Source organism: Periophthalmus magnuspinnatus, chromosome 10 (genome assembly GCF_009829125.3).
Source record: "Periophthalmus magnuspinnatus isolate fPerMag1 chromosome 10, fPerMag1.2.pri, whole genome shotgun sequence".
NCBI classification, from domain to species: Eukaryota; Metazoa; Chordata; class Actinopteri; order Gobiiformes; family Gobiidae; genus Periophthalmus; species Periophthalmus magnuspinnatus.
Window position 1 is genome coordinate 6,827,264 of NC_047135.1, and position 14,922 is coordinate 6,842,185.

Below are 14,922 nucleotides of genomic sequence, written 5' to 3' on the forward strand. Positions count from 1 at the left end.
TGAGGTGAAAACCTTTCTATTGTCCATTTACCTTGAGATGTGTCTGTTTGGTTGGCATCGATAACTAAATGAGAAAAGTAAAAGTCATTATGAACACATCACATACGCCATTTGTAAACCTACATGCTATCAAATTTGTTTTAAACTGGAATTCTCCTCCCTGAAACTACTTAAATCGGACTGTGCCGTATGTTCATCTCTTAACTCCTTCTGTTTTGATGCTCCACCATCTTACAATAAGTAATGCCCCTGATTTGCTCAAGTGTTTATCTGCAAGTCATTTTAACAAAAACCTAAAAAACATGCCATCAATCACAGATAACAGCCTGAAAGACTCAGTTTGAGGGATTACCTTGTGGCAGTAAGGACATCCCTGGAGGTTCAACATGTGGCCTAGGTCTTTCCTTGTCTGCAGAAAAAAGTTCATGATAGCTCATTAAAAACACAAAAAAGAGGAACATACGTACTACAGAGTCAGTTATGATGCCATATGAAATTTTGAAAAAGTTAACTCAAGTAGGGAGAAAACAAAACAAAAAAGCTACATTTTTTGTGAATGGATTTTTCTGCAACATTTTCTGACTTATTTTCAGTATCCTGAAAATTTTAACATTCTAATTTATTCAAAACAAGCCGGCCTTTAAGTTAGACGTGATATGATCATTACAATATTCACATAATTTAACGCAGCACTGTTGTAGTAACTTGTCTAGCGCTGCAAGCAAAATGTACCAAAAGCAAGTTCACCCATTAAAGGATTCACAGCCAGATGTCAAAAACATAAGACTGTATTTGGACTGAAATCTACTGTACAATTCTGTAGAAGAGAACAACAGTCTCTTGCCGTTCTCCTGTGAAGGAATAATGAGAGACCCTCATTATTCTTCCACAATAAATTTCTTCACAGTAAAATTACAGTTAGCTTGAAATACATCAAACTGTCACACTGTTAGAAGCCTAACCTTCTGATGATAAAGATGTGCATGGAGGTTTCTCAACAGGTTGCCTAATGATGCTCATCCCTGCAGAATCTGTAAAAAAAAGTTTTCACACTGATCATGTGATTTTACAAATACACACTTCTTACTCAAAAATGACTCTGTACTGACCACTGGCAATCTGTGAATCTGTGGGCAGATTTTCTTCCTCGACCTCACCATCACTCTCCTCACTTTGCTCAACATCAGTCAACACTAGGTTATCTGACAAAATAAATTATTACCTCAATTATGGAGATGAAATGCTATAGATTACCTACACACAGTACCATTTTGCTACATCACATATTTGTTGAAAAGTGTTGTAATCTTTGGAACTTTAAAAGACTATACCTTCGATTTCAATTTCCTCAAGTGTTTTCCCTTGCAGATTTCCCAAAGACCCTTTCTCCATAGCCAGCAGCAGTTTTGATATTTTGGCCAACTGTGTGGTAGCCTCTGGTAGTCGGTAAAACTCCCTGTGGACCTGAATATCATGGCCAAGGAAGTCTGCCACTTGGTCCAACTCGTTATTTCGGAGATTAAGGACCTGGGATAAAGTTGCGACGTGTTTGCGCAACTGAGTTGACCTGAGGAGTTGAGGGTTCTTTGCCCCACATTCACTTGCATAAAGTCTTAGACAGTCCGGTCCTCTGTACGGAGTAAGACACTGCGGTCTTCCAAAGAGAAATGGGTTATCCTCTGGAACGCCACAGTCTTTTCTTTTATTTATTAGGTGTGTTAGAGCATTAACCATGTCTGGTGATAGCAGAACAGCAACCTTTTGTCCTCTTTTACCCCTTATTTCCACTCGACTAAAGTGGTTACAAAGTTTGAGTTCAAATTTTGTGAGTCCAACAGCCACATCTTCATGTAAGGCAGTGGTGTTCCTCTCAAGAAAGCCTTTTAGTTTCATTTTGGAAACTTCTCCTCCACGACACCGGTTGAATAGTATGATGTTTGCCATAGTTGCTTTGCACAGTTCACCATATGATTGGGGTGATGACGTTTTATCCAAGTTTTTAAATGCTTCTTCTGCAGTTTTTTCGAGATGTTTGTGAAGACGTTGCACATCTTCTGTGAAAGACAGTGTGCAAGGCTTGTTAAAGTGTCTCTCATTCAAGGTAGTTAAAGCTGTGTGTGAAACAAATTCAGCCCACTTTGTAGAATACAGGGTTTTGAAAGTCTGAGTGGACTTTACCAGCTCAGAGTCTTCTGCCATTAGAGCTCTGCAGTGTATAATGTCACTTATCTTCTGCAACGAGTGACCCAACTTCAGTGCAAGGCTTGGAGTTTGGTAGCAGTGCTTTTCTTCATCAAACCCAGACACTTTCTTGACAGCTTGAATAACCATTTGAAAATTTGCAGGTCTTACAGCATCCTCAAGAGTATATATTGAGAAGTCCTTCCGAAGCGTCAACAGAAGTCTTCCAATTTCTCTGAGTTTCTGTCGAATGTACTTATATTTGGTGGGCTTTTGTCCATGTTTGTTAAAAAATGATTGAGCCAGCTGAAGAATATAGAAGTCACTGCGCACTGTAGCAGTTATCTCATCATTTTTCATCGCAGTTAACAGCTTCCAAACACCTGGTGACACCTGTTGACACAAGGCTGAGTCAAACATAGTGGCCAAAGACAAGATCTTAGTTCTTCCAATCTCTGAATTGGTTTCAACTGGTTTTGAAGAACATTTTCGAACATGTCGCCACAGATCTCTTCGGAGGTATAGGGCCTGGCAGTACATGCAGTGCACATAGTCTTTAGGATTATATTTTTTCTTAGATGTGCGTCTAGGTTTTAGCAGTCCATCTCCACTTGATAAAACCTCTGTGTTGTGGTTGTAGTTTCCCTTGTTGCGTAGCTTATTAAGCATTTTCATGCGCTCTTTAGACTTTTTTGGAAGAATCAAAATTCGAGCAACATCAGCGTTTGTCTTCACATGAGTTTTTAAGTGACGTGCAAACCTTGTCTGTGGTTTTTCACAAATGTAGCAAAATGTTTTATTTCTGAGAGAGGAGGATGTGTTCAAGAACTGCTTGCCCTCACCATCAGTATCATTCCCATCATTTGCCTGAACTCCTGATAATTGAAGCCGGTTTGTGTTGACTGTGTCTTCCAGTAATAATTCTGCAGCTTTAGGACCTGATTCTTTCTCTTCATCCAAGAGATTTTCTTGGTAGTGCCTTGTCTGTTTTGAAGCAGACTTACTTGTGAACACCTCAAAATTTTGTACTTCCAAATGGTTGTGATGATTTTTGAAACGCTCTGATCTGTCTTCACATGAGTTATTTGAATTACTGTGGGAATCAGGCACATATTCCACGTCTGATGATGTCACCTGACTTGAACTATGTTCTTCAGAGGCCTAATAATAAAAAATAATATTTTGTATTTTTAGAAAGTATATTACTGAGAAAATTAAAGCTAATACACTTACCATTGACAGAGGTTCAGTGATGTTCTTCATATGTTTAAGATAACAGTTTTTGTGCCACGACTGGCAGCAAACTAGACAGAGATATTTAAATTATTTAACAAAAATTTAAATTATTTAACAATGTCAGTATATGTACTTCACAACCAGTACATTTGATTAAATTGATTATTAATTGACAAACAATTTGTTCACCAAGCTTTAACATTTGGTTAAATCCAGTCTCTCAAAGCATCAATCAGACACATTTTGAAACCCATACAACATATGTGCAAAAAAAAAAAAAGCATTATAACATGTATTGCAGTATTATTAGAAAAAGCTGCCACAGAATCTAGCATTTAGGCAGAAACAATAAAAAAGGAAGTAAAGTGCAGAAGGGACAGGTAATTACTCCTTTTTAGTTGCATGTCACCACCAACCAGATAAACTGCAGTCAGCAAGCCATGTATACCTATGTACATACATATATATATATATATATATATATATACATCAGTCTTAAATATGGATGTTGCAAATTCTAAAAAATTGATGTTGCACTGACTACAGAATCTGCACAGTTTCAAGGTGGCTACTTGAAATTAGCCTACCAAACTCAATACCAAACCAAATGTTACAAAAATATAGTCAGATTACAACTATTGGGAGTGTTCCTGTGATTTCATGTTCAAATGATTAGGACCAAACTCACCTATACATCTCTCTCCAACCCATCTCAGAGGTGCAAATGGTCCTCCACAAAAAGCACATTTTTCGAAACTTGACATCTCGCCAGGGACCAGGTCATGTTCACAGTTCTGTTGACCAAAAAGTGCAATTATATGATCACATTATTTTATTCTGACATTTGGAATTCAAAACCCCAATATTTATTATGCTTACAATGTCAAAATGTGTGTATTTGGTATGTATTCTGCTACTATTTGAATGTAAAGTGAAAATTGAAAAGACATTTTCTAAGTTTGTAAAAAAAAAAATATATATATATATATATATATATATATATATATATATATATATATATATATATATACACATATATATATATATGAATGACTGACATGCCAGGGCACCTGAAAAAACTAAATAAAAAATAATTTCCCCCCTTAATTAACCCTTTTTCAGTTGAAATACAATTCTGTAAATATAGAGAATCCAAACTGATATTTATTCCAAACTGTATTATTCTATAAAATCGCTGATACAGAGTTGAGTTTTCAAGCTTCGTAAATTTATCAGAAACAGACAACCTGAAATCTGAAGACAGAGAGCCTGAAATGACTTGGTGCAGAATTGCTACTTTGGCACAAGGTTTAAAAATTCTATAATTTTTATTTTATTTATTATGAACAAACTAAATATTTGAATATTTATTTGTTGCTTTAATTTTGTGCATATCGATAATAGCATTTAGATCTTTTTGTACAGAATGTTTGTACTTGTCCAGTTGAGGAATACCCTGAAGTTTTCATCTGAGTTTCTGTATTCAACATAGTTGAGTCATTGGAGATTAATTTACCTTATCAATGATATCCAGGAATGAACAACACATAGTAACATCAGCAGGCTCCTAGGACATTGATGAATGTGAGTTTATGTTTCAAAAAACAAAACCCACAATCCCCCTAATGCTGTTATCTGTCCAGTTAGCATTATACAGAACTAGTCTATCTACAAACTGCTGAAAATAACCTAGAAATACAAAGCTCACAATCCTCCTAATGTGAGGACCTGTCCATTTGACTGTTAAACATGTTTGTAACTCTACATACTGCTGAATTGTATTTGAATGACTTGATCATTTCAAAATCAAGTCCATATAATCCATTTACCTGGTCAATGTTGTCACTGAGTAAACTGCACATGGCCATTTCAGAAAGCTGGTCAAGTATCTCTTTGGGTATCTGGACAAAGACAATCACTGAGTGTGATTTTGGTTTGCTGTAAAAAGCTCACATTCCTTCTAATGTCAGCACCTGTCCAGTTGACTGTTACACAGGACATGTGTGTGTACGTCTACATACAACTGAATATACTATATCTCAGTACAAAGCTCACAGTCCTTCTAATGTCAGCACTTGTCCAGTTGACTGTTACACAGGACATGTGTGTGTAAGTCTACATACAACTGAATGTATGTCAGTTTTTGACTATAAAATGATAAATGTACTGGAGAATAATTTACCTGGTCAGTGTTGTCACTGAGGGAACTGCACATGGCCACTTCAGAAGGCTGGACAAGTATCTCTTTGGGCATCTAATGGACAAAGACAATCACTCAGTGTGATTTTGGTTTACTGTGCAAAGCTCACAGTCCTCCTAATGTCAGCACCTGTCCAGTTGACTGTTACACAGGACATGTGTGTGTACGTCTACATACAACTGAATATACTATATCTCAGCACAAAGCTCACAGTCCTTCTAATGTCAGCACCTGTCCAGTTGACTGTTACACAGGATATGTGTTTGTAAGTCTACATACAACTGAATATACTATATCTCAGTACAAAGCTCACAGTCCTTCTAATGTCAGCACCTGTCCAGTTGACTGTTACACAGGACATGTGTGTGTACGTCTACATACAACTGAATATACTATATCTCAGTACAAAGCTCACAGTCCTTCTAATGTCAGCACCTGTCCAGTTGACTGTTACACAGGACATGTGTTTGTAAGTCTACATACAACTGAATATACTATATCTCAGCACAAAGCTCACAGTCCTTCTAATGTCAGCACCTGTCCAGTTGACTGTTACACAGGACGTGTGTCTACGTCTACATACAACTGAATATACTATATCTCAGTACAAAGCTCACAGTCCTTCTAATGTCAGCACCTGTCCAGTTGACTGTTACACAGGACATGTGTTTGTAAGTCTACATACAACTGAATATACTATATCTCAGTACAAAGCTCACAGTCCTTCTAATGTCAGCACCTGTCCAGTTGACTGTTACACAGGACATGTGTGTGTACGTCTACATACAACTGAATATACTATATCTCAGTACAAAGCTCACAGTCCTTCTAATGTCAGCACCTGTCCAGTTGACTGTTACACAGGACATGTGTGTGTAAGTCTACATACAACTGAATGTATGTCAGTTTTTGACTATAAAATGATAAATGTACTGGAGAATAATTTACCTGGTCAGTGTTGTCACTGAGGGAACTGCACATGGCCACTTCAGAAGGCTGGACAAGTATCTCTTTGGGCATCTGGACAAAAACAATCACTGAGTGTGATTTTGGTTTACTGTACAAAGCTCACAGTCCTTCTAATGTCAGCACCTGTCCGGTTGACTGTTACACAGGACATGTGTGTGTACATCTACATACAACTGAATATACTATATCTCAGTACAAAGCTCACAGTCCTTCTAATGTCAGCACCTGTCCAGTTGACTGTTACACAGGACATGTGTGTGTACGTCTACATACAACTGAATATACTATATCTCAGTACAAAGCTCAGTCCTTCTAATGTCAGCACCTGTCCAGTTGACTGTTACACAGGACATGTGTGTGTACGTCTACATACAACTGAACATACTATATCTCAGTACAAAGCTCACAGTCCTTCTAATGTCAGCACCTGTCCAGTTGACTGTTACACAGGACATGTGTGTGTAAGTCTACATACAACTGAATGTATGTCAGTTTTTTACTATAAAATGATAAATGTACTGGAGAATAATTTACCTGGTCAGTGTTGTCACTGAGGGAACTGCACATGGCCACTTCAGAAGGCTGGACAAGTATCTCTTGGGGCATCTAATGGACAAAGACAATCACTGAGTGTGATTTTGGTTTACTGTGCAAAGCTCACAGTCCTCCTAATGTCAGCACCTGTCCAGTTGACTGTTACACAGGACATGTGTGTGTACGTCTACATACAACTGAATATACTATATCTCAGTACAAAGCTCACAGTCCTTCTAATGTCAGCACCTGTCCAGTTGACTGTTACACAGGACATGTGTGTGTACGTCTACATACAACTGAATATACTATATCTCAGTACAAAGCTCACAGTCCTTCTAATGTCAGCACCTGTCCAGTTGACTGTTACACAGGACATGTGTGTACGTCTACATACAACTGAATATACTATATCTCAGTACAAAGCTCACAGTCCTTCTAATGTCAGCACCTGTTCAGTTGACTGTTACACAGGACATGTGTTTGTAACTCTACATACTGCTGAATTATAATTGAATGACTTGATAATTTCAAAATCAAGTTAATAGAAATCCATTTACCTGGTCAGTGTTGTCACTGAAGGAAATGCACATGGCCACTTCAGAAGGCTGGACAAGTATCTCTTTGGGCATCTAATGGACAAAGACAATCACTGAGTGTGATTTTGGTTTGCTGTACAAAGCTCACAGGCCTTCTAATGTCAGCACCTGTCCAGTTGACTGTTACACAGGACATGTGTGTGTACGTCTACATACAACTGAATATACTATATCTCAGTACAAAGCTCACAGTCCTTCTAATGTCAGCACCTGTCCAGTTGACTGTTACACAGGACATGTGTTTGTAAGTCTACATACAACTGAATATACTATATCTCAGTACAAAGCTCACAGTCCTTCTAATGTCAGCACTTGTCCAGTTGACTGTTAAACAGGACATTTGTGTGTAAGTCTACATACAACTGAATGTATGTCAGTTTTTGACTATAAAATGATAAATGTACTGGAGAATAATTTACCTGGTCAGTGTTGTCACTGAGGGAACTGCACATGGCCACTTCAGAAAGCTGGTCAAGTATCTCTTTGGGCATCTGGACAAAAACAATCACTGAGTGTGATTTTGGTTTACTGTACAAAGCTCACAGTCCTTCTAATGTCAGCACCTGTCCAGTTGACTGTTACACAGGACATGTGTGTGTACGTCTACATACAACTGAATATACTATATCTCAGTACAAAGCTCACAGTCCTTCTAATGTCAGCACCTGTCCAGTTGACTGTTACACAGGACATGTGTGTGTAAGTCTACATACAACTGAATGTATGTCAGTTTTTGACTATAAAATGATAAATGTACTGGAGAATAATTTACCTGGCCAGTGCTGTCACTGAGGGAACTGCACATGGCCACTTTAGAAGGCTGGTCAGGTATCTCTTTGGAAATCTAGCAGGGAAAGGACAATCATAAATGTGCGTTGATAATTAAGTGTTTCTTCGTTTTAAAAAAACTATCATCAACCAAATATATATATATATATATATATATATATCTTACTTAAAGGGAGGTTGTATTTGCAGATCTTGTAAGTCAACAATATAATCACATAGACAAGCAATTAAAGGCAACTTGTCTCCATGTAAACGTAAAACAAATGTGTTCACTTGTTTCCAATGATCATAATTACAAAGCAAGCATTCCTATTATACCACAAATAAAAGATTCTATCTAGTAAAATTTGATCATGACTGCTGTAATCTCCCTCCATGAACTGTTGTCAGGCCTCATTCATATACAGCTTGAACAGGAATGGTGCAGGAACGGCTGCTCACTGTGTATGAACTTCACACCAAACAGTCTGAGGGTTTGGTGTGGGAAATGGTGTTTTCTGACTCAATATAAAATGTAACTGCTGAGTGATGTAGGATAATTCTTTGTGGGTTTGCAAAACAAAACTTTAGTTCAAATTGGTCAGTAGGTAGGTACTCCTGTTAAGAAAGATGAGAACATTTTCTGTGGCTGTCCTGTGTCCATGTGTGCAGGCTCCACACATACTCCAACTGTTGGTGTTAAAGAACTAATCTATTTGCAGAACCACACTGAACAAATCCGCACAGTGCTCACACCTGCAGTGCTAAGTTACAGATTGGTATAGAATGCTACTCCGTCAACTGATCTGTGTAAATACAAGCATGGACAAATACCTTGCTTCTCCATGGCCAATCAGAATCACCGTAGTTATACGTGATTTCTTCTCCTGGACTAATGTCCTTGAGTGCAAACAAACACAAATGGGGCCTTCCGTCCACTCGTATTATTTTCATTTTGCTATTTGGATTCAGATGGTCATCATTAACGAGTCTCCCTAGAGAACCATCTTCTCTGGAAGCATCGACACTGAAATACAAAAAAATAACAATAACAATCATTTTGTGTAAAGGCAGAGAATTGGGCACATGTAGTTTTAGCATGATTGAAGAATCTGCATCTACAGTTTAAAATATTCGTCAAACAGTAAAAAGCTCAACACTATATTATAACTACATTCCACAATTACAACTACTTTTAATAACAGTGAAGTTGGAGAGTTAGTATTTACAGGAATAGAAACAAATTTAGAGAAGACACCTTAAATTAGATACATACCAAAACTGATTTCCATTAAAATGGAAATCAAACATGAAAACCTTGAGTGCTTTATGATACACTTTCAACCTGCATTCTTGTTCCTTTTTTGTTATGACTTCCCCTCTGTATTCAATAAGAAAATCTCCTTTTTGAAAGTCCCGGCAGCTGAACACACCTCGACCTAAAGACACACAGAATCAGAATCAGAATCAGAAGACTTTTATTGCCATAGTCTGTGAACACAGTTCACAAACTAGGAACTTGATACGGTGAAAAAGTGCAACATAAACACACTGAATAAATACAAATACAAATAAGGGCATGCACAAAGTTAAAAAGATATGCGATTATGCGACAGGAGTTAGCAGTTAAGCCAATACGTTTGAACAATAATTTTACAAAGTAGAGCTGTGTCAAACAGATATTTATCTTATTACTAATAGCAGAGCTATCAAGTTATTTGTATGAATTAATCAAGGGACTATTTTTGTGTATTTTTTGTAGAAATCTAGACAAATAAACACCTCAATCATTTCCACATCATCATTGATCCTTTTGTTTGTAATAACACAGTGGGGTTTTAAGTTTTGCTACAAAAGAAACTTTGATTAAAAAAAATTAAAAAAAGTAAAATGGCAACTTACCTTTAAAAGAATTTATGTATTTTATGTCAAAGTCATTCTTGTCTTTTCCCAAGGATGAAAAATAGGTAGCTTCTTGTATAGGGTTCCTTTTAGGTCTCCGTGACCTTGTTGATGCCATCTCCTGCAAAGTTAATCACTTAGCACATGATGACTATATGATGTGATGCATCAAAAATGATTTAATGGTTTAGAATGAGGGCAATGAATGAGAAATTGAGAATTGAGATAACAAAGGTGGAAATTGTATCGTATACATCAGTAATAGGGCTGTAACTATTAGTCAACTAATCGTGACTAATTTATTATAAAAATTAGTTGACAATTTTTTTTAAAAGTCAACTAGTCCTTTATTTGATAATTGTAATTGTTAATTGCACTATAAAATACATGTAAAACCTATTTATAGCAAATGTAGCTGCATTATTAAATACGAAAACGTCAAAACACATGCACACATTGTACAACGATAAGCTTTTGTCACCATAGTTCAATAATACTAATACTAATACTAATACTAGTTCTAACATCATTGACAAACTGGAACACTGTGGAGGCTCATAAGCAGCTATAAACATTACTAATTGCAGAGATTGTGCTAATTTTACTGAGTTTTCACTGAGTCTCAAGAATCAAGTCCAAACTTTTCAATGGACAGCAGAGCATTGGAGAAATGAGCTAAACTGTTTACTTGCTAAGTAGCCACGTGCTTCTCTGGCTTTTTGTCTATTTTACACCTTCAAACCTCAATAATATTTGCATGTTTTTCCTAGTTGCTAAAGGGACAAAATAAATGTAATATAGCTGTATATAAGTGCCTTACCTGGTTCACCACACCTACCGGAAACAGACCAGATGTAGCACTCAATTAGCCCTGCAAATCTATGCTACACACACCTATTTACAGAAACCTGAATTACAAGGACATTGTACGAATACACAGGACCTTCCGGCAGACAGCCAATCAGAAGCTTAGAATCATACACAGGTGTGAATATTCATGAGGTCCTGCTATACCACCTGCTGGGTATAGGGGGCGCTGTGGTGATACACAGATTATACACAAAAACAGGTCTATGTGTATTAGCAGGTCATCTCTTTTTTTTTGTATATTTGGGGTCTATGGACCAATAGAAACACTTCTACGCTTTTAGAATTTTTTCCAAATTAGCAGGACACCGACCCTGTCCTGCTAATTCCAAATGTCCTTCTAGTGTGGTGAGTATCCTGACCAAATGTCCTTCTAATACACATAGACAAACACACACCCACCCACCCACACACACACACACACACACACACCCCCACCCACCCACCCACACACACACACACACACACACACCCCCACACACCCCCACACACCACACACACACACACACACACACACACACACCCCCACACACACACACACACACACCCCCACACACACACACACACACACACACAGAGAGAGGGATATTGTACCAAAGGATCGGTTTGCAGCTTTCCAACCCTAACAACAACAATAATAATAATAACAATAATAATAGTCATTTCTTTCTTTCTTTCTTTTCTTTTCTTTTTTTCACCCCCCCCCCCCCCCCCCCCCCCCCCCCCACACACACACACACAAAATATAATCCAGGCCGCTGCGCCTTCCGCCAGTACATGCCCTCCAAACCAGCTAAATACGGTATCAAGATGTGGGTCGCGTGCGACGCGCGGTCCAGTTACGCGTGGAAAATGCAGGTATACACCGGTAAAGCTCGGAAGGATGGCCCCGCGGAGAAGAACCTGGCCGCGCGGGTCGCGCTGGACCTCACCGAGGGACTGGGACCGGGCCGCACCGTGACGTGCGACAACTTTTTCACCTCGTTCCAGCTCGCCCGGAGGCTGTTCTTCGAGAGGGGACTCACCCTGTTGGGGACGCTGCGCGCCAACAGGACGGAGGTCCCGCGCGAACTGGCCCGCCCGCCCACTACCCGGGGGAACGGCAGACGGGTCGGGTCCTCCGCGTACGCGTTCGCCGCCGGCGAGGGGGGAGGCCCCTCGGTCGCCCTTATCTCTTTTATGGCCAAAAAAAATAGGAACGTGCTGATCCTCACCACGGCGCCGCGGCACCTGCTGCTCGGAGAGCCGGGGGAAGAAGCGAGAGAGGGAGCTGGAGGAGGAGGAGGACGAAGCCGAAGCCGAGAAAGAGACCGCCGTATCGGTGACGGCAACGAAGACCAACAACAACAACAACAACAACAAAAACCTGCCGCCGTGCTCCATTACAATCGTACCAAGGGAGGAGTGGACAACCTGGATAAAGTCACGGGCACGTACAGCTGCAGGAGGAAAACCTGCCGCTGGCCCATGGTCATCTTTCACAACATGATCGACGTGTCCGCGTACAACGCGTTCGTTCTCTGGAGAGAGCTGAACCCGACGTGGATGCCCGGCAAACGCAACAGACGCAGGCTGTTCTTGGAGCAGCTGGGCAGGGCGCTCGTGGGCCCCAGCGTAATCAGGAGGAGCGCGGGCGGAGGGGAGAGGGGCCGCGGCGGCGGAGGAGGCGGCGGAGCCCGGGACCGCGGCGGCGACGGAGATGAGCGGGACAGAGATGAGGAGGAGGAGGAGGAGGACGGAGAGGACGAACCCGGGACGCGTCCGCGTCCGAAATCGCGACGCGCGCCTGTTCCGGCGAAAAGGAAGAGGTGTCGAACGTGCCCCAGAAGCAAGGACGTCAAAACCACAAACGTGTGCCGGGGGTGCGGTGTGCACGTGTGTGGAAAGTGCGCTCTATCCTTCTGCCCCGCTTGCGCCCCGGTCTGATTTTTATTTTTATTTTTTTATTATTTTATTTTATTCTTGTATTTTTTTTTTTGTCTTTCTTTTTATTATTATTTATTTATTTATTTATTTATTTATTTATTTATTTATTTATTCAATTATTATTATTATTATTTTTTTTTTAGGTTTATGGTTCTCATCGTTCATCCCTTATTCCAGTGTATTTCAACCTTTTTTGAGCCACGGCACATTTTTTTCATTGAAAAAATCACGAGGCACACCATAAGCAGAAAATGTTAAAAAAAATGAAACTCTGCATCCTATATTTACAATATAAAGTAATTCTCATCAGATTATTTTGAGCAGGAATCAAATAAACACGCAAAAAAAGCTTTTTATAATAAAATAAAAATATTTCTACTCACTCAGTGTGAAACCTGATATTTTTTTAGCCCAGTTAGGTGTAATTGGATAATTTCCTACGGCACACCGGACAATATCTCACTTGTGTGCCGCGGCACAGTGGTTGAAAAACACTGCCTTATTCGTTTTGTTTTGTATCCACGCCCTCTAGTGGTATTAAAGTGGTTTAGCAAAAGATCAGAATTAACCTGGCCCAAATACCGAATTGCCAAAAAAACAAAAAAAAAACAAAAACTGTCAATATCCCACTTTATGTGCAACTGATCTGAGCGTTCTCTGGTTTATAGACTGTGAATGTAAACATAAATAAATGAATAAATAAATGAACTAAACAATTTTTATTTTTTTTTTTTCCATTACTTCTGTCTCTGTTACATTTTTAACGAGGTATACACGCACGCACGCCTCTCTTTTTTATTTTTATTTTATTGTCATCGATGGGACTGGGGTCTCTAGGACCCCCGTCGTCCCGACCCCCGCCCCAGAGTCCTCCTCCATTTTGTTTCATGAAGTCCTCCTCCATTTTGTTTCATGAAGTCCTCCTCCATTTTGTATTTGTTTTCATGAACGGACTAGGGGTCTCCAGGACCCCCGTTGCGGTTCTTCTCCGTTTATTTATTTATTTATTTACGCAAACAGGCTGGGGGGGGTCTCCTGGACCCCCCCCACACCGCACAGCCGCTCGCTGGGGTCTCCTGGACCCCCCACCGGCGCTCGCTGGGGTCTCCTGGACCCCCCCATCGCACCGCCGCTCGCTGGGGTCTCCTGGACCCCCCATCCCACACACACACACACACACACACCCACACACACACACACCGCACAGCCGCTCGCTGGGGTCTCCTGGACCCCCCACCGCCGCTCGCTGGGGTCTCCTGGACCCCCCCCCCCCTACACACACACACCCCCACACCCACACACACACACACCGCACAGCCGCTGCTCGGTGGGAATCTCCTGGACCCCCCCCCACACCGCATCGCCGCTCGCTGGGGTCTCCTGGACCCCCCCCACCGCCGCTCGCCGCTGGGGGGGTCTCCTGGACCCCCGTCACGGCTCTTCTCCGTTTATTTATTTATTTATTTATTTATCTTTGCGTCTCCTGGACCCCCCCACCCACCCCCCCCTCCCCACCGTGATGGGGGGGTCTCCTGGACCCCATCGAAGTCTCGGTGGGGATCTCCTGGACCCCCCCACACCGCACCGCCGCTCGCTGGGGTCTCCTGGACCCCCCCCCACCGCCGCTCGCCGCTCGGGGGGTCTCCTGGACCCCCCCACCGCCGCTTGCCGCTGGGGGGGTCTCCTGGACCTCTTCTCCGTTTATTTATTTATTTATCTTTGCGAACAGGGGTCTCCTGG

At 40.8% G+C, this 14,922-nt stretch overlaps 1 protein-coding gene across 1 annotated transcript in view; it reads right to left on the minus strand.

Moving 5' to 3' along the window:
* LOC129456606 (uncharacterized) overlaps positions 1-11,833 on the minus strand; it is a 12,950-nt gene extending 1,117 nt beyond the window's left edge. The window contains exons 1-16 of the mRNA XM_055224997.1: positions 9,322-11,833; positions 8,492-8,563; positions 8,139-8,210; positions 7,681-7,752; positions 7,121-7,192; positions 6,566-6,637; positions 5,600-5,671; positions 5,247-5,318; positions 4,934-4,984; positions 4,106-4,211; positions 3,415-3,485; positions 1,332-3,342; positions 1,110-1,202; positions 963-1,031; positions 353-409; positions 32-64 (exon numbers count right to left, since the gene is read on the minus strand). Coding sequence (XP_055080972.1) covers positions 32-64; positions 353-409; positions 963-1,031; positions 1,110-1,202; positions 1,332-3,342; positions 3,415-3,485; positions 4,106-4,211; positions 4,934-4,984; positions 5,247-5,318; positions 5,600-5,671; positions 6,566-6,637; positions 7,121-7,192; positions 7,681-7,752; positions 8,139-8,210; positions 8,492-8,563; positions 9,322-9,588 — 3,262 coding nt within the window. The 5' untranslated portion in view covers positions 9,589-11,833. The remainder of the gene's footprint in view (positions 1-31; positions 65-352; positions 410-962; positions 1,032-1,109; positions 1,203-1,331; positions 3,343-3,414; positions 3,486-4,105; positions 4,212-4,933; positions 4,985-5,246; positions 5,319-5,599; positions 5,672-6,565; positions 6,638-7,120; positions 7,193-7,680; positions 7,753-8,138; positions 8,211-8,491; positions 8,564-9,321) is intronic.
* Between the last annotated feature and the right edge of the window lie 3,089 nt (positions 11,834-14,922).